This window comes from Peromyscus eremicus, chromosome 14 (genome assembly GCF_949786415.1).
Source record: "Peromyscus eremicus chromosome 14, PerEre_H2_v1, whole genome shotgun sequence".
Lineage (NCBI taxonomy): Eukaryota > Metazoa > Chordata > Mammalia > Rodentia > Cricetidae > Peromyscus > Peromyscus eremicus.
Genome location: NC_081430.1, coordinates 64,852,775 through 64,873,896, shown reverse-complemented (window position 1 = coordinate 64,873,896; position 21,122 = coordinate 64,852,775). Strand labels below are relative to the sequence as shown.

The window sequence follows — 21,122 nt, the reverse complement described above, 5'->3', positions numbered from 1 at the left end:
ATGTATGCATGAGGGTTAAAGATCAGAGAGCAATCCCAGAGTCACTCCTCCAGTGCCTTCCACCTTTTATTTTAGACAAGGTCTCTCGGTGCCCTGGAACGTCACCAGGTAGGCTAGGCTGGCTGACCAGGGCTTCTAGGGATTTGTCTATCTCAGCCTCCCATTTCCCCCTTGCTGGAACCACAGGTGTGCACCACCTCCAAGTTTAATTTTGTTATTTTTGAGACCTGATTATATGGCCTGCGCTAGCCTCAAACTTATAACCCTTCGGCTTCAGCCTTCCAAGTGCTGGGATTGTAGGCCTGCACCACCTGCCTAGACCCTCTTAAAGCAGTTTCTAGGAGTTGGTTGGTGTCATCTAGCCAGCAGGTAAAAATTCTTTTTTGATTGTGCATCTTATTTCCATCACTCCTGTAAGTACCGCAGAAGAACAGTCTAAAGAGTGGTACCAACCAACAGCGATTGCTTCTGGATCCTGACTTGAGCAGGGAGGCTCTGATGCTTCACAGTAATGTATCCTATTGGTTTTTAATTTCACACATCCATTTTGTGAAGGAGTTCTCTACTGAATTCCTTTTCAGTATCTATTGAGATAATTATATAGTTTTTCCCCTTGGGCTTATTAATATTCCCAGAGTTAAGATTGACACCAGCTGTTCTACATTTTCATATTTTTACTGCCATCAGTCTTCCTTTATGCATTTCTTTCATTCTACACACAAGCAAAGCTTGCTGAGACAGAGATCTGCTTGTGTCTTACTCAATCTGCTGAACTCTTCACCCGAGGGAGAACCAATATGCAAAAATGGACCACCTGCCAGCTTTCCAATGAAATGACAGCTTCCTTCTGCACACGCTCTGTGTATGACCCTGATCTCGGGCATCTTAAAAAGCCTTCCGCATGACGCCATGCAGTTCATCAGGGCAGGCTGTAGACTGGATTTCTGATAGGTTAGTATCTCTTTCGCCTGTGCAGCTGATTAGACAGGGTGGGCAGCTGACTGTGTCACAGAGTTGCTGGTACCACCCATCACTCATGCTCACCACCAAGTATTGGGTTGTTGGAAATGCAAGGCTGAGAGAATCTGTTAGCATGAGGCTGTTGTCCTCTGAGTCCTGCAGGCAGGCTGCTTCCCATTACCAGTGATCAGATGTGTGTCCTTGGATTGCTGCAAAGGAGCCAATGAACCAATGCCAAATGCTCGCTCTCCTCCTCCTGTGTGGATATGAACCTCCCTACAGGTTCCTCATCTTGTTCTAGAAGAACAGCGATTTCCTCCCTCCTCCTGTGGACTTGGGTTAACCCAGGAAAGTTTCATGATCTGTCAGTCTAGGTATATGTACAGAAATCCATTTCTGTTAATATAAGAAACACACTGTCATTGTAGAAAATTTAACAGAGAGACACATGAAGAAAATAAAAATTACTTTTAATTATATCATCTAGAGATAACATACTGGTAAATTGTTGTTTCTTTGTTTAATTATTTTTTTTAGGTTAGAAGGCCCACCCAGAAAGAAAGTTAAATAGTTCAGGTATTTGGCATACAGAATGGACTACTTAATGCAAATGTGCTTTATCCTAAATAGCCAGTTATTTATTAGGAACTGTCTACTTGTTAAATTTCCATTTGGTTTGTTATGATTTTTACTGATTTTAGGTAATTTTAGGTAGTGAGTAGTAGTATATGTCTGTAATATACTTTCCTGTTCCACATGTTGATTACTTTTCTCAAATTTTATCATAATTCTAGCTTTCTTTATTATGTCCTCTATTTTGCATTTATACATATTTTAACTCAGATGATACTTTTCTTTATAACTTTTGTGTTAAGATTTTGAGGAACATTTCTGCACTACATTGTTTAAAAATACTGTCCCAAATTTTCTTTAAGTTATAATGTTTAGCCCTAGAGTTTTTTTTTTATATAGTATAAGGTGATTTTATTGTATTTTTAGCATGAAAAAATTTCCCCAAGTCTCTTATTACATAATCTCTCCTCTAGCCAGCTGATTTTTGAAGTGTTATCTATCTCATATATTAAATACCTAAATGCCTGGGGGTATAATATCCAGGAGCTCTCCTTGGGTCCCATTGATTCCCTCACCTATGAACAGATGAGTCAGCATCCATCCCAGTGACAAACACCTGAGGGAACCACTTGAACAGCAAAGGACTATAGTTTTTGTGGCTTTCATCCAAATTCACTTAGCACCTTGCTTCTGAGCCCATGCTGAGGCAGAGCATCCTGGTGGGAACCGTATGATGGGCATGGCTAGTCACCTCTTGGTGGCCAGGGGCAAAGCATTAGACAAACACTTCTGGGACAAGTGCCCAGAGACCTGACTCCTCCCACTGCATCCACCTCCTAAAATCTCTCAATTACAAGTGGACTGATTCACCGATCAGGTTAGGGTCCTTACAACACAGTCACCTCCCAACAGCCCTGAGTATTTCTGCACTGGGACCAGCCTTCAACACATGCATTGCTAAGGGTTATTTCAGGTCTAAACCATGACAGCCCGCTTTGGTGGAAACGCCATGTAGCTTTGCACTCTATAGCTTCATAGTATGTTCTGGAACCTGCAGAACCAGAATGCCAGGCTCTGACTGATTTAACCATTCTACTTTAATTCCCAGATGAAATATAAAATCAGTTTCATGATTTAAAAAATTCTGGTGAGAATGTATAAACTAATTTGGGGACCATGAATGTACTTAAATACTGAATATTTTCTATCATTTCCCCACCCAGTTTTATTTATTACAACTCAAGATTTATTCACCAGTGGTATGCATATGAATTTACTTTCAGTATTTTATTGTTTTCAAATATTCTTTTGATGTTTTTAACCCATTTTTATTCCATATGAGCCCTAAAAAAAATCACCCCACAAATTCTTGTGAACATGATAGGAATTACTAAAAGTGCCTAAAATGTATTAATGAATGTGAGGGCAAAATATCATCTTTCGGATATTAATCACCTCAGGGAAATCTATGTGTCTCTGCATTTAGTCAAAGTGTCTTTAGCTAGCTTTTGATAAAGCAACCATTTGCTTTCATATTCATTTTGCACCTTTTTATATAGAGTTCTTGTCTTGGTATTTTGTAGTGTCTTTCATGCCTGCCAAGTTCCTAACAGACCACTGTGGATACCTAAGAAAGTCAGGATGGAGGGAAAGAGGAATGGAGGGGCACGAGGTTAACCAGCTACCTCCTTGCATGTTCATTAATCCCACTAGGTTCCGCGGTTTGTTCTTCAGGGGTTGTTAGGAGCATCATCTGATTTTGTCCTCTTTTCTTTTTTCCCTTTGTGTATGTGTGCACATGTGCATGCATGTGTGTGAGTGTGTGTGTGTGTCTGTATGTGTGGTGTATACGAGTGTGTACATGTGTATGTGGGGGGTGCAGCTCGTTGTGCATACACAAGTGAAAGCCAGAGATGGATGTTGGGTGTTTCCCTCTGACACTCTGCCTGATTTTTTTAAGACAGAGTCTTTCTCTGAACTTGGGAGTCTCTTCAGCTGCACTAGCTGGGCAGCAGGTCCCTGAGACTGACCTGTCTCCTAATCCCCTGTTCCACACACTGTGTTCACAGACGTGCATGGCCATGACTGGCTTTTATGCAGGGTGCTGGGATCCAAATCCTGCCCTTCATCCCCGTGCAGCAAACACTGCCCGCTGAGCTGTCTCAGCCCCATCTTCCCAGTAGTCTCTCCTTTTTATACATACTTCCTCAAGAGTTGGAGCTCGCAGGTGCTGTAGTGACCAGTGCTTCAGTCTTTATTTTAGTGAGATGCTATCAGCATTCTGTCAGCAAGTATGGGATGGCATGTTGACTTGAGATACTATAAATACCTTTTAAGAAGAGTTACAGTTGACTGTCTCTCTTCTTTTACGCTTTCATCCTGGTCTTTGCCCTTGTAGATTTCCATCCTTTTTCTCCTTCTAACCTCTTCATGTACCAAGGAGGTTCTTAGCCATTTCTTCAGACTCTTATATTCATTTCAGTTTGGGGCAATTCTTCCTTTCAGTTAGAGATTTCGAGTTGTCTTGGCTTCATATTATGTGTGTCCCACTTGGGTTGTGTTCCCCTCTCTGCTTCCTTCTTAGATGGAAGAGAGAACATTTCCTATCTGGGACCGGAATCTACAGGTACAGCGAGGGATTTGCTCTTGAGTTGTATTCTCTTGTGTCATGGGACCCAGCAGTCACAGCAGAAGTGCTGACACCCACACCCAACCAGCCATGGTGCTGCAATGTCCGTATGTGGTGTTTGTTTATCTTACACTGAAAGCTCACACGCCTGTCTCACAGGAAATCAGATATTGCACACCTTACTGGGCATCGTTGTGCAGTGAAGCCTCTCGGGTCTGCGTTTGCTTGAGGGTCAGGGTGTCTAGTTCCTCATCAGGAGATCATCAAACATGGATTCATCCATGGGAGGGCTGTCTGCACCCCTCCTGCCCGCAATTCTAGCTCTTGCATTGATGAGAACGAGAAGCCAAGGACTGGCCAACCACGGCTCGCTCTGCCCTCTGTTCTTCCGGAGTCGTGCTTGTTGGGACTCTTTCACACTTGCCTCCCCATTTTCTATGATTGTTGGTAAATTGCAAAGAAATTAAGGAGACAAAAAGATGCTATCTGTATTAGTTAATTTACTGTTGCTGTGATAAAGTGCCAAGTCCAAAAATACTTTAGAGGAGAAAAGGGTTCATTTCAGCTTATGACTACAGAGGCATGGAGTCCTTCATGACAGAGAAGGCATGGAAACCACAGGGACAGCAATCCGCCATTTGGCCACTTGTCCTTCAGCAAACACTTATTGGAGGCCTGTGATGTGCTGGATCTTGGGAGATGACAGGAATATGGACAACCCAGCCCTAGCCTATGGAGGCCACCTCACTGTGGGAAGGACAGACATTAGTCTAATAGCTACATTAACTGGTATGAACCTGCAGCTGTGTATATGAGAAGGGGATTAGAAGCCATAACAGAAAGCCCACTGATGGAGTGTGCATAGGTGAACCTGTGTGTGGTTGCATAAGCATATGTACAGGATGTGGATGCCAGAGGGCAATTCTGGGTACCATTCTTCAGGTGCTGTCTACATTGTTTTTTGAGACAGGGTCTCACTGACCTGGAGCTCTCTAAGTAGGCTAGAGAGAGCTCCAGAAGTGCCCCCATCTCTGCCTCTCCAGTACTGGGACTGCAAGCCTGCACCACCACTTCTGGCTTTTCTATATGGGTGGTTTCTAGGGATTGAACTAAAGTTTTCCTTGTTGCAAAGCAAACACTTGAATTATCAAGCTGTCCCCACAAACCCTTTCAAGAAACTTTTAACACCAGCAATGAAAGGCTGAATCTCAAAATAAAGGTGTCACTTTACACAGAATGTACTTTGCACATAGAAAAGTGTTCTGTGTTCATAGTATTGTGCTAGTGTTTAGATCTGGGATTTCCCAGCAGAGTATGAAGACTGTCCTTATACACACGGAGGAAGGTGACCTAGTAATGCCAGCTGCTCTCAGTGGAGCCCCCAGAAACTGCATGAGATGTCTCAAATACTGACCCATTTACAAGAAAAACAGGTACCAATATTCTTGTTATAAAATAACAAAGATGAATGATGTGCAGTTAAGGAGCTGCAGACCAGCCTGCAAAGCAATACATGATCACTACAAGTCCAAGTGACAAGCAGAGCCAGGGCAATGAGCTCCTCCTCCTGCCTCTACTTCCCAGGATTAGATACACTCTCTGCTGCAGAGATTGCATGTGAACTCTTGTAAGCAGAACAATTTCCTTGTTTAAAAAAAAAAATGGAAATAGAGGCAAAGAAGATAGCCCGGTAAATAAAGCGCTTTCCATATATGTTCCAATTCCCAGGACCCACATAAAGCTGAGCAGAAGCACAGGCCTGTAGCCCCAGAGCTCCTACAGTGAAAAGGAGTTGGAGACAGGAGAATCCCCAGAAGCTCTTAGGCCAGCTGCCTTGGCTGATGCAGCAGCAGCAAACAATGAGGAGACCCTGTCTCAAACAAGACAGAAGTCATGGATAGACATGAGCACTGTGCTACAAGTTTACCCACGTGTACACACACACACACACACACACACACACACACACACACACACACACGAACAAAATGAATTGGAATTCTCTGGTACTAAATATTACTTTTAAGGAAAGTCTAAATGCTCAGGTTACCAAGTCATAGGTTCAGGGATGATTTTGTTGTCTGCTGGCCAAAGCAGATGCTCGTATCAAAGTGTCTTGTATGTACACATTTTGAAGATGCTGTTGGACTTTTCAAAAGGAATTGAAATTAACAGCTGATTAGGTGGGAGATCATACGGGAAGACACGAGGAGGACAAAGTCAGAGTTTTCAAACAGAAGATGTATTCTATAATAAAACTCCATTCCATAGGGGCTGCCTCAGCAAGACTCAGGGCTTATTATCCTTGAAATATACTGGGGCTTTGGATGATAAATGAAAACACAAGTTATGGATAGATGCCTTGGAAGTAAATATGTGGGAGGATTCTACCTGAGAATAAACTACATCAGCTGGAAGAAAATACAGTGACTGTAGCAATTCAAATTTCCATTAGGAGATGAAATGGCTTGAGTCCTGTTAGTGATACTCAAATAAATATGTACTCAAGAAGGGATTGCATCTACAGGAAATTGAAACGTGTTACAAAGTGTGGTCAGATATGGGTTATCACAAATGAGTCATAACTCCTGTGTGGGCAAGGGGGAAAAAAGAGTAGAAAATCCTAGGTGTGAATCCCAAAAAGTTCTTGACACCCAAATGTTAGGGCTGCAGGAGATGATGCATCAGTAGTGATTTCAGGGTTTGCTTTTGCACTTGGGAGAATTTGGTTTTAGAAATAGCACAGCTGCCTGGGGCATTTGATTTCCATCTAGTTAACTTTCTTCCTGGCCCCACTGACAGTTCATTTGCAATGGCCAGGCACTTTTATTTTTGGAGGAGGAAGTGACTATTTCAGTGAATCTAGGTACTTACTGAAAGGTAGACGACTTGAGTTCAGACAAGGGATAGAGTTCTTTTTTCTAACACACACTAACTTGAGTGTTCCTTCAAAGCAAGGGGTGTCTAATTCTGAACCCTGCTTCCCAAAGCTTGTTGACTAACAAGCCTTGCAGCCTGGCCTGTGGGTTCACTGCAGTCCAATTCTTGTCTTTCAGACAAGACCTGGCTAGTGCTTATGGAGCAGGGTGTTTCCAGGCAGATGTGGCAGAGCTACTGTGGTGGGATGTATTTGACCTTCTTTGGGGGGATCCTGTTTACACAAAGTCTCTAACTAGGGGTAGAGTCATGAGGACACTTCAGTAGCTAGGCTTTCCTGTCTTGGTCATACATGAGTGGAGATGTATGTACAATATTTCTGTTTGACTGAGGTATCTTACTTCACGAATAATGACAATAAAAAGTCATCCAGCTCGTAAAGTGCTTACCCTGCAAGCTTGCCAACCTGAGTTCAATCCCTGGAAGCCATGTAAAAGTCAAAGGAGAGAACTAACTCCACAAAGATGTTCTCTGACTTTCACATACATTCTATCACACACACACACACACACACACACACACACACACACACACACACCATATACATGCACAATAATAATAAAATTTATTTTTAAAAGTCATCTCTAACATCAAAAATGATGCCTAACAAAGAATGTGTGATTGTGATAGAAGATATCTCAGCATTCCTAATAGCTGGGCTGCTACCTGGCTCCTGTGGGAGTCTGCAAATGCCAGCCCTTGGGCCCCACTCCAGCATGCATGTCCAATTCAATGCCTCAGATATCAAACAAAGCCCTTCAATGTGAGGTTTATAAAAAGGAGCACTCATATGCATACCAGCATAGCCTGAAACATTGAAAGTCAATTATGGGCTAGACAACAATATGTTTAATCATTTTTTTTATTTCTTAGCAAATATGTTAATCTCACCTAAAATTCCTAAGACTATAGTGAGAAAGCTTTTCAGAGTTATCACTGCTCCTCAACACCAAATAATTTCCCTCTGGGTTTACTACAGGTTATTAGTAAAGTTTTGCAGACCATTTTTAGAAGGAAAAAAAATAGAGTAACCAATAATTGTAGACATTTGCATGGCCTCCTGGAAAAACCTTATAGAGTGTTGTTGCCAGGAAAATTCATATACAGAGAAACCCTGTTTTGAAAAATAAAAGAAAACAAAAATCTGACTGGAAGGAGTAGCTCTGTGCTCTTTGAGTAAAACTAGAAACTGCTGAACAGTGATTGGGTTAATAGTCAAAGCCTTAGGCTAACAACATCCTATCCATTCCCTTCTTAGGAACTGTGAATGGACAAGTAAGTATATGTGTACAATTGAGTTTCCGGGTACTAGTTTAGATGATCTATGATTCCTAAAATTACTAAAAGTTTCCATTTCATTCTGTGTAAGACCTGGGTTCTGTGAGTACTTGACCAACTGCAGAGCCATTGAGAAAGTAGCCGGATGCAGTGGTGCACACCTATAATCCTAGCACTTGGGAGCTTAGAAAGGAGAATTGCTATGAGTTTGAAGCTATTATGGGCTACATGGTGACTACCAAACAGCCAATGTTACATAGCAAGACCAGGTCTCAAAATACAAATAAAACCGACGCTGGAAGATGTCTTAGCACAAACTGCTCTTACAGAGGACTAGAGAGTGGGGTTCCCATCACCCATGTTGAGTGGCTCACAACCACCTATAACTCTACCTTCAAGTCATCCTGTGTCTCTGGGATCTTCAGGCATCTACATGGACATGCACATACCCACACATATACATACACATAATTAAAGAGAAAAATGAGAAATTGAAAGTTTTCATTTCACTTAAGCATTGCCGGGACAAAGTTAAACTAGCATGCTGTCCTTATGGGTATCAGATTGGTCTGGAAGAGCTTAATCCATTTTAGCTCATCATGGCATAGCATATGGTAAGATTCAATTTTCTTTTTCTTCCCTACTTCTCTTCCTTCACCTCTCCTTCCTCTAGCAATTCCTCTTCCTCCTCATCATCACATGTGTTCACATTTTTCATGATACACATATTGATGATCATATATTCATTATTGTCATGCTATAAGTTGTAAACCAATTGTTCAAATACCACATGTGCTAAGAAAACTCTGGTGACAATGTCTAACTTTTTTAAAATTACAGTTCAGGTCTTAGGTTTCTCCTTCTAGCACTTGAACATTCCTCTTTCCTCAAGAAGCTGGCTTTCCATGTCTGATTCTCTTCTACTCACATGATTTTAGAAGCTTCTTTTGAGTATAACAGGGAGAGAAAAACAAAACAGTATATCATAATTGAGGTTCCAAGTATTTTCCATGACATCTATATTTATTTCTACCCTTGTCATTGGCATACTCTTGACTCTTAAGAATAGTGTAGAGAATCATGTCTGAATCATGTTTATTCAGCCTTGGGAGAAAAATACTCTCCTTGTGTTATTTTATTGGTATGCTTAAATAATTTATTGAAAGATAATATAACAAAGTTATTCAAAAATCTATATTTCTTTTCTAGAATTGAAGATATTTTCTTGTGTTTTGTTATTAATAAATAAGGATTGTCTTCACATAATTTCACACTGGGATGCACACTAGATAAAAAAGACCCATGGCTGTCAAAAGATATTCTGGGAGGTGATTGTAGATTTCTATACAGTCCTGGCATCAGGAAGTCTGGCAGGACAGCTTGGCAATATATGCTTTCAGGAAGCAATAAAAAAAAAAATCGGTGGACAGATAAGAGAAAAATATACATAAACAGTGGAATGTTATTCTACTATAAAAAGAAAAAATCTGGCCATTTGCCACACCATGGATGACCCTTGATGGCACTGTGAATATTTCATGGTCTGTTTATGAGACATCCATTTAGTTAGACTTGTAGAATCTAATACAGTGTCTGCTAGAGACTAAGGAGACTGTGAGAAAGTCTCTGATTGACAGTTAAAGAGTTTCACTCTTATGTGATGAAAAAGTTCAAGAGATGTTCATTCTGCCCATAGCTGACAACACATCCTACACACTAATAAAATGTAAGAGTGTAATCATATTGTGCTTTCTTATCACAATAAAAAAATTTAGGTTTTAGGACTTGTCTATCTTGAATTGTTGAATATAGCAAATAAACCTGTGAAATGAGGTATTATACAGGTTGATATATGCTGGAGTTCTTTGGGTATTTTTTTCTCACATGGATTTAAAAAAAAATGCCATAAGTAAAACAAAACCATATCCTCAGACAGTGACATCACTTGTTGCCTGACCTTAGCCCTGGAACCTCGAGGGCCTCATTTTCTACCATCAACCTGTCCTGAGAAGAAGTGACACTCTCTACTCAGGCCTTTCCCAACTAACAAAGTCTTCAGGTCCACAGAAACACAGGGGATGGAGAGTCCTTGCAGCTTCCTGTGTTTTCAGGTTCCCCCTGATCTTCTCCTCTGACAGTCCTCTAAAACTCAGGACTCTTGTGCTGTGAGGTGTTCTGTATGGCAAATGTGTTGCTGATTGGTCAATAAATAAAACACTGATTGGCCATTGGCTAGGCAAGAAGTATAGGCAGGACAAGGAGGAGAATAAAGCTGGGAAGTGGAAGGCTGAGGCAGAAAGACATTGCCAGCCGCCACAATGACAAACAGCATGTGAAGATGCCGGTAAGCCACGAGCCATGTGGCAAGGTATAGATTTATAGAAATAGATTAATTTAAGCTGTAAGAACAGTTAGCAAGAAGCCTGCCATGGCCATACAGTCTGTAACCAATATAAGTCTCTGTGTTTACTTGGTCGGGTCTGAGCGGCTGTGGGACTGGTAAGTGATAGAGATTTGTCCTGACTGTGGGCCAGGCAGGAAAACTCTAGCTACACCCTTGAAAGGGCATGAAAATGAGGTCACATCTACTCTGCTGACTACGAAGAGTTCCTTGCATCCAAACTCAGGCTCGACTGACAGAATCCCTGGGATACAAATACACAGTTGGCCCTTCCCAACATCATGTCCTCATCCATGAATCCCACCCATTGCAGACTGAAAATATATGAAGAGAAACACAACTGTACTGAATGTGCACATACTTCTTTTTCTTTTCTTGGTTTGCTAAACAGCACAGAATAACAACTCCTTATACTGTGGACCTCATCTTAGGGACAATAGGTAATCTAGAAATGGTTGATGGATGTAGGTTTGATCTGTGAAAGTAACACACCTTTCATATAAGCATTTTGAGCACCCTCTGAATTATGCCTGGGTTTTCTGGAATTGATCCTCAAAAGGTCCCCAGTACAGACTGATAACTCATTCAGGTATTAATTAACTTTTAAATCATTAAGCAGCTAGTAAAAATTTTCAGTTTTACAGCAGAAGCTTTCTCAGCAGGAGCTTATTTACCCAGGTTTTAAAATTTCCTCTTAAAATCTGAGGTGAGAACTAAAGCAGGTATTTTTTTAAATGCAAATTGGTGTCATTCATGATGATAAAACTGGCTTTTTTGGTAAAGGGTATTTCAGATTTGTGGTGCCTCCTGAATTACAAAATGGACAGAATTTGAAGGTGAACATATTGACACCCTTACCTCCTCAGGGTGACTTAACTTTTATGTGACTTATATTAGGGAACAAGTTAAATGTCTCATGTAGCTGGAGTTTTTCTGCCTGGCCCACAGTCAGGACAAATCTCTCTCACCTGCCAGTCCCACAGCTACTCAGACCCAACCAAGTAAACACAGAGACTTATATTGGTTACAAACTGTATGGCCGTGGCAGGCTTCTTGCTAACTGTTCTTACAGCTTAAATTAATCCATTTCCTTTAATCTATATCTTGCCACGTGGCTCGTGGCTTACCAGCATCTTCACATGCTGTTTGTCATCGTGGCGGCTGGCAGTGTCTCTGCCTCAGCCTTCCACTTCCCAGCTTTATTCTCCTCCTTGTCCCGCCTATACTTCTTGCCTAGCCAATGGCCAATCAGTGTTTTATTGACCAATCAGCAACACATTTGCCATACAGAACATCCCACAGCAGTCTCACTCCTAGTGGTAATCATAAGCCATGTTCAAAAGAAGAGGGGCACATTTTGAGGAAGACACAATGGTACTTCTGTCTGCCCTGAGGAGCAGCCATGCTGGAGGTCAATGCTACCTTGCACCAGTGCCCTATGCTGGGGTAGCTGACCAGTGTGGCTGGCCATGCCCCTTCTCTCATTGTCTGAGATGACACACTCATCACTCTTCGGACCTGTCTACACTCACCGCTCACGCCCTTGTCTCCACAGATGGTGTTTTGTTTCTCACCGGTTGGCCACACACTGCGAGGTAGAGCCCGGAAGTTTCCAGCCATAGTTAACTGCACAGCTATTGACTGGTTTCATACATGGCCACAGGAGGCTCTGGTCTCCGTCAGCAGGAGCTTCATTGAAGAAATAGAGGGGATTGAGGTACGTTGTTGTGTCAGCCTGAGGTAAGCAGGCACCCAGGCAGGCACAAGTCACGGCCCACTTCTGGCAAGCAATGCCAGCCATTTTCAGTTTCTAGATCTTGGTATCAAATATGTATCTATTGGCTGCTTGTATGTTGCTTTTTCATGTTTCTGGCTTTTTGTTGGGAATGGAATGCTGGCCTTACGGGGCTGTGGGTTGTGTTTGTCACTTCTCATAATGCTGGGACCTCTGATTACGTTTTCAAATGCCCATGTGACATAAGCAGCAACAGCAAACTACCTGTCACTCAGGTACACAGAGTAGAGAAAGCAACCGTGAAGCAAGCCCCCAGATTTCCCAGATGGGAAGGCGGGGTCTGCAGCCTTTCCCATTAGAGAGACTGTGTTGGAGTGTGTCTCCCAGAGAGCTCTGTCCTTACCTGCCTTTGAGCAATAAGGTGGGAGGGCTTGGAATAGGCCCAGAGTTACTGGAAGCAACTGTCCAAGTCAAATGGATTTGGGGACATATAAGAAGTTAATGTCTCAATCAGTCCTCATCTTCTCCTTTACTCCACAAACCATGACCATCCCCTTCCAAAGCACATGGCAGTGCTTTGTGAGATACTGTATCCTTGGGGTCAGATGGTTAGAATCTGGGTGCAATTATAAAACTGACTAGTTAGCATGCAGTTAGCTTTATTGACTGGCATAATTTTTCTTTTGCTTCTACTTAAAGGAAAACCTGCATAGATGTGTATGTCACAGGGATGGTGGCAGGCATTCACTTCTGCATACAGTATTTTGTAGAGGGAAACCCACCTCTCCTTTAGGTTTTTGTTTTTTCCTAAAAATGTCTGGGAGCACTTGCCTGTCTCCTTTCTCCTTCTCTTCTCCACAGTCACATGACCAGCACATGCATAAGGAAACAGAATAGAAAATAGGCCTTCTGAAGTTTGGGGGAGGGGGGGAATTAGACCTTCACATCTAGAGAGACATTAATTATGATAAAAGTAGTCATCGAGTTCCTTGAGCAATCGTGAGGTTTCTCATATTGCTGAAGTATTGGGGCATCATCTTGTCTTCCATCAGTGAGAAGAGGGGCTTGAAATTCTGAATCTAAGGGAATTAGTGTGTACAGTGTTTGAATAGCAGACTCCTACCTTACTTGGTTCATTTACCAGGCTGAAAACGGAACTGGTTTCTGAATGTTGCTTTGATTTTCCTTCGTTGGTAGGAAATCTGAGCTGGCAGCTCTGTGGCAGCATGTGCATAGCCTCGAAGGCTGTCCATCTTTGCTGCCCCGGGACTGCATCTGCTGCTTCACAGCAGCTCAGCCTGGTCAGAGACCGTTGACACCTGCTGGACGAGGCGGGCTTTGCAGGCCTGAGGGCTGCACAGGTGCCGAGCTCTGTCTGACGGTATCATGTCGCCTCCTATAGGATCTTGGGTGCCAGATAGAAACATTTTTCCGGCATTCCAGCATTTCTATCAAGCTGAATTATGCCTGCAAACAAATTAGCCAGATGATTTCCTTTCAGTGTAAGATGCTTATTTAACTCCCCCACCTTCCTAATTTGTCACACAGGAGCACTAATTATAATCCAGAGTGCAGTGTGTCCACATTCTTCTAAAAACATGTGGTGTCTTTCCTGTAGAGGTCAGAAACAGCTTTTAAAATTTTGAATGAGTGCTAATTTGATCACTTTCTTAGTTTTAATTCCCATCATTAAGACTGAAAGTTATCTGCATAATTTGGGCACTTCTTAATTATTGACCTCATTGGGCAAGTGGAAGGTACTTATACAAGGTGACCCCCTTTGGCCACAGAGAAAAGATTCATTAACAACAAGCCATTTTATATATGTTGACATGTAATTCCCATCAATACATACTCAGCACCTCGGGCTGTGGGCTGACTGCATTTAACTAAATGGGTATGCTATTTTTTTCTATTACCTGATACTGAACCCAATGACAACTGACAAGTAAATGACCGAAACAGTTTGACACTTCAGTGTCACCGTGTTATCCACCAGACACATGTGTCAACACACACCACCTCTCCCTGGAAATCAGGAACCAGTGATGAGAAGGGTGATGTAAGACAGGAGGAAGGGACGGTCTGTACTGCTAGGAGTGGGGTTGCAGATACAGAGGGAAGCCCATTGGGAATGTGATGGGGTGAGGGGTCAGCGCACAGATTCCAGTTAGGAACGTGTGGGGCAAAAAGAAGGTATCAGGGCCTTAAAAGGAAAGCACTGGTTTTGTTTTTTTTTTAAGATAAAATGGTCTTAGAGATAGTTGAAAGCAGGGCCATATGAAAGGACAGATTTTAAATGTAAATTTAAAATATGAGTCGTCTGGTGAGGGTGAGGTCCGTGCTGGGAAATGTGAGGATGGAAGCATTTGTTTCAGGCATGGTGGCTGGATGACAGAGGAGGTCTGTCCTTCTGGGGTGATGCTTTAGTGTGGTCTCACAGTTCAACGCCATGTCACCATTACAGTTAATGCAGTGTTACTGCCCTGTCTGCCATCCATACGGGAGACAGCGTAGCATGGACTGGCAGGGGTGACCCACTCAAATAGGAAAGTGACCTCTCTGCCATGTACAGGCTTGATATTTCTCCGGTGGTCTACAGATTCTTTTTAAAAACAATGTACCACACATGTGTGTGCCTGTACATATGCAAACACACACACACACACACACACACACACACACACACACACACACACACACACGCACGCACGCATACAGGCACACACATGCCAAACGGGAGGGCATTACATTATCTCTTCAATGATAGCTATGTTATACCGATGACTTGGGCCACAATTCCTTCTTTGCAATGTCAGTTACAAGTATTACTGTTAACTTAAAAGGTACAAAGTTGACCATGCCATATAGTAATCCTACTTGGGGGAAAAACCACTGGAAGTGGACAAATAATAGCATAATTTTTAAAGTAAAACCCGGCCCTGCTGGTAGCCCCAGTGAACTAGGTTTGGCCCCGCATACTCAGTTCAACAGTTAAAGAAACACAGAAAAAGAGAGTTTGTTTAAGGTGGTCACGTTGGAGAGAACAGCAAGGGGAGCCCAGTGACACCCCAAGTCTGTCTTTAAGGCACTAGCATAAGCTTGGGTTTAAACAGAGGGCATGAGGTTCACAAAATGAGGAGGTCCTGGTCATGGTGTGGCCCTGCCCATCATTGCCCTTCAGTGTCTCGGCTCTGGTCTGTCCTGCAGTGGAGTCTGATAAGCTGTCAGAGCCGTGTGAAGTCTCTCCCTCTTGTAGCTGTCCCAGGGCTTCGGCCTTTCCCTAGCCCTGGACTCCTGGGGAAGTTGTAATTCTCTGGAGTCCATTGTTCAACAGTCTGATAGCTGAAGAGAGGGTCACCCGCATCCTTTTAGAATATCTGGTCTCCTGCAGGGTGGTGACCTTAAAGCCATTTCAAAGTATCAAGACAAAAACCAGAGGAAGATCTCTGAGATCTGCCTAAACTTCACCCTGGCTTCAGCTTTGTCTTCCAGTGGGTAGGAAAGGCAGACCCATCGCTGTTTATACCCTTGCCCATTGTTCTTCACCCACACACCTAAGTGTGTCGTTACATATTTGTTCCTCTGCACCTGGTAATCAAAGTTAGAATAGAGTTCTTAAATGAATACTGTTTTCCAAGGTCTTTACAGCTTCCTAAAGTTTAGGAACCCCTCCACCCATGAAAGCAGGGTCCAGTTTTTATGGTAGCCTGGGAATCTGGTTTGTAGTTCAGCTAGAACCAGCTTTACATGAAAGTTCATACTTTTGTGGCTTTTCTGGATGTGCTAGCCTCACAGACACGCCATCTCCAGCCTTATCCTCCCATAGCAAGGGCTAGCTGGGGCTGAAGAGAGGGTTCATTGGGTACCGAGCACTTGCCACACAAGCGTGAGGACTGGAGGCTTGATCCTGCACCCACATGCACGCTGGGTGGGAATGGCAGCACTAAGAGAGGCAGAGATGGGGCCTTCCCCAGAGCACGCCAGGTGGCTACCTGAACTAGTTGAATCGGTGAGCTCTGGGTTCAACTGAAGGACCTCACCTCAATATAGACGGTAGAAAGCGATCAAGGAAGACTTCCAACATCAACCACTAGCACACACACATAGATGCAAACATATACATGCATGCACACATGCGCGTACACACACACACACACACACACACACACACACACACACGGATGAATGGATGGATGGATGGATGGATGGATGGATGGATGGATGGAACGAGGGAAGTTGGGCCTTCCTAGGTTTCCTCTGAACTTTTCAGCACATCAATCCTCGGTCACTTCCGTGTTGTGAAGAGACTCATGGAGCTGCCTCTTTGATAGTAGACACTCACCTGGAACTCCAAGCTTAAAGACAAAAAGTGAAAACCACGCAGGTAGAGAGCTGCCTTGGATCAGCACTTAGCACTTGTTGAAATGCTGTACAGAACTCTAGTGCCTGCACTGTTTGTGTCTCTGATCCCAGCCTCCTGAGAAGGGCCTATCCTTGTTTATGGCCAGGTGGTGGCTGGTGGTGACAGCTGGAGGCTGATGGCTCCCTGGTAGGAGGCCCGACATGGTTGGATTCCAGAGCCCAGGCTTTACTTTTACTGCGTTTGTTCAGTTATTTTGAAAGCATGGAAAAGGAACATTGGGAAGGAACCCTTTTTGTGGACAGTAGGAAACATTGGGGCTTACTTAATTTTTCAGGCCTGGAAATGTAACCTAGGCCATAGGATTCAAGCCCTGTTGCTGCCTCAGTAGTCTCCATGTTGGGGTGACTAGGTGCTATGAGGAGTTTAGAGATGCTCCAATAGAATCCTGCTCCTCTTTATATACCCCTAAATTCTCTTTAACAACCTGCTTTGCCCTAAGAATCTAATAGTCTTTTACCAACCCCCAAAAGAATGAATTATAAATAACAGATTTTATAACTTGGTAGTTTCACATTTAAAAAGTTCACAGAAATAATTTGAGAAAACATTTTAAGGCTCCCTACAAGGGTATGACATCATATGTGACAAAATTCTCCTGGGTTTAACTAAAACAAACAACAGAAAAACCCTTTCATCTCTTCTCTTTTTTATTTGCCTTTCTTACAAATCCCAATTTAATTTTATAAACAGGTATAGTTTGCTTTGCTGATCTTGGAAAGAAATAAAATTTTTAAACACACACACAATTTGCATTCACCCTTTGCTGGCATCCTCAACAAGGATCACTGAGCACTGGGTTGAAGAGCAAGGCCTCCTGAGTACTTGGTATGGCAGTGACAGCCAATGCCAGAGAGGCATCCCACCAGGCACCATAGAATTTATGTTTCTGTGTTTACAGCTAGCTAACTGGGAGACTGGAAAATAAGCATTTCTTTCTTCGTGTGAAGAAAAACGCAGTCTTATCTGTGCATTGAATTCTGCAATGGAGACAGCATGGCTTCCAAAGCAATCTTAGCAGGGAAGCCACAGATTTAGAGCCATTTCATAACGGCTCTCCGCTTATTTTTATTTTTGCCTTCACCATGATTGGCTGCAAAATGACTACAAAGTGGTGTCAACTGATTCCCCTGAAGAGGCAAATCTGGCAGAAATGATGATCTTCCCTGAGTCTCTGGAAGTGTAAACCACAGCACTGTGCTGCCACAGCCCTCCGCGGCCCTCTCTGCTCCATCCCCCCCCCCCAGAAGAAAACTGGAGATAAATGAATGGCAGAATAAATAATTTATGCTAATGAAATTACTGCAATTAGTAGTTCTACAATGACCCTTTTAAAAGCCACAGCTGTTAGTGTCAGGAAGTGCTGTCACGGCTGACCTTATCATAAGAGAAAGTGACAAATTGAGAATGCAGGGAAGACCAGTCACCAGTCATCAGAGGGGTCTGTTCTGGAACGATTCGAGTTTTCTGAAAAACAGTGTGAATTACAAGCAGCTGCTCCCTGGCTCCGTGAGTCTCCCATGCTGTGCCATTTTGTTAAGCCCGGTAACAATAGTCATTTTGCCCCATTGAGACAAGTTGCAATCTGGCCACTTCCAGCTCTCCCGGAAGCCACTCTTCCCATCTGAGATTTACAAATGAAACTGTTGTTAAAAGGAGCTTTCAGGGCTGCTGAGGAGCCTCCTCATAAGGATCATGGTTGGGCAGAAGCCAGGGTATTTTTTTTTCTCTCTATAAGGAGGTTATGCTTGGCTGAGGAAATATTTATCTGTATCATAGGAAGGTACCTGTGAAAGTTCCCGTAAAGCAAGATGGGACAGGAGCAGATTTGTACATAGTTATATGGGAGCCAAGCTGTTTAGAAAATAAAGTTCTCTATGAACTATGATGCATGGCATTTATAGACTTGCTCATAAATTTTATTTTCTGAGTCCACTAATTGCTAATAGGCATGCATCATGAATCCCCTTGAATTCAGCACAATTTAAGATTTACATCCCCAAGTTTTTGCTTTGAACACACATTCTTTCAATTACTCCAGAGACAGATTTTTAATCAACCCAATGGTGCACTTACATGAAGATTTCACATCCCTTCGGGGTTTGTTGTGGTGTTAGGAATCTGTGTGTTTAAGGACGCTGCAGAGGAGCCTCTGGCTGCTTGCTGTGTAGTACTGTTCACAACTCTGGTTGCAATATTGATGGTCCCGGTTTGAAACGTTTAACTGCATCATCGGCCACTTGTGTGCAATTTTCCTGAAGCTGCCTGAGTGTTATTGACAACACTTTGGTAAATTATGTGTGAATTTGCAAAGAGTTGGTGTAGCTCATTTAATTCATATTAATTGATTTTTAGGCTTCCCTTGATTAATTGAACCTGGTTCATCTTGTACAGAATGCAATAAATAATCATTAGAATGAGGGAGATGTGGCTGTACAAATTAAAAAGTTAACTATTCCAGAAGTCACAGAGGACACACAGAAGGGACAGGCAGGGACTCCGCAGGGGGAGGAGTTTTCTGCTTTGTGTTTTGCGTTTTGTTGCTGTTCACTTCTCCAAATAAGAATAGAAATGACCATCATATTTTCCCCTCAGAATGAGTAGTTTGGGTAGCTTACCCATCCATTTTGTTTGACATGGATTCCTATAAAACTCTGTTTCTCTGATTCAGCTTTTTTGTCCCCCTGGCTTTGTATTGATTCTTTTTGTCTAAAGTTCAGCTTGACAGGAACATCTTCCCAAAAAAGTATCCTTTGGAATATTGTCTTGCATTTTTCATTTTTCCCCATCTAATTGATAGATCAAGTTGTAAAGATCTGGGCTTTGTCCATTCTGCTTTTTGACTTCTGGGTTTGGTTGTGAAGCATAAAAACATTCTTTGTCCTGCTTGGCAAGAAGACTGTGGGGATGCCAAGTGCTTTACAGCTACCCCTCCAACCCTGTGGGTCTCTTGTGAAGATTAAGTAAATTTTCCTAGCTTCTACTAGGTAATTTGTCCTGGCTTTTAGAAAGAATATACTGTATAATTTTTGGTGTTTTTTTTCCTTCTTCTATTTTCTAAATTATATTTTTTCAACTTGAAAGGATTTCATGAGAAATGTAATATCTATGTTTCAGCCACAGCACAAAGATTCTATTGGCCTTTTCATGGCACACGTTCACACCAGCGTGAGGGAAATGAGTGCCTGCTTTTACCAGAACGAGAGAAGATACAGCTACACTACCCCCAAGAGTTTCTTGGAGCAGATATCACTCTTTAAGAGCCTGCTGAAGAAGAAGCGAGAAGAGGTCCGCCAGAGGAAGGAACACCTGGGCAATGGCATCCAGAAGCTACAAACCACGGCCTCACAGGTGTGACCAGAGGGATAGCACCTCTTTCCGAGGGAAGCCTCTGCTCACTCACAGAAAACAAGGATTTCTCTCTCTCTCTCTCTCTCTCTCTCGGCAGTTTTATTTTTTAGATTATCATATAATTATAACATTTCCTCTTTCCCTTTCCTCTCTCCAAATCCTTCCCCATTCTCCTTCAAATCCATGGCCTCTTTTTTTCACCAATTATTATTGCATGCATGTATGTATGTGTATATATATATATATATATATATATATATATATATATATATATATATTTCTAAACACAACCTGCTCAGTCTATGTAATGTCAGTTATATGAATGTTTTCAGGGATAATTGTTGATGCTGGACAATCTATTGATGGGCTCTTCTCTGCGGAAGGATACTTCTCTTCCTCCCTGATTTCCCTGGTTGTGTATAGTTCTTTGTGTAGGATTGAGGCTTCCCCCATCCACTTTGGCATGTCCATTGATGTTGTTCTTCTTCAGCTCATGTTTGAGCAGTTGTAAGTATAGCTACTGATGTTACCAGGAGATACAATCTCACAGCAAACTCCCTGGTCCTCTGGCTCTTACAATCTTTCTGCCCCCTCTTCCACAATGTTCCCTGAGCCTTAGGTGTGGAAGCCTTTTGTAGACGTGGATACATTTGGAACTGGGCTCCACACTCTGCCTTTGATAGGTTGTGGTTTTCTTACAGTCTCTGTCTATAGCAAAGGGAAATTTCCTTGTGAAAAGTGGAGACTACACTCACCAGTGGGTATAGGACACATGTTTATAGATTGTTGGCCCCAGAGATGGAAGGCAAATCTCTATTGCTGAAGACACTGTGCA

The 21,122-nt window shown here is 42.6% G+C and overlaps 1 protein-coding gene across 1 annotated transcript in view; it reads left to right on the top strand.

Moving 5' to 3' along the window:
• Positions 1-21,122, top strand: part of Dnah11 (dynein axonemal heavy chain 11) — a 319,597-nt gene that overhangs the window by 192,041 nt on the left and 106,434 nt on the right. The window contains 2 exon segments of the mRNA XM_059279404.1: positions 12,334-12,495; positions 20,054-20,287. Of these exon segments, the coding sequence (XP_059135387.1) occupies positions 12,334-12,495; positions 20,054-20,287 (396 nt within the window).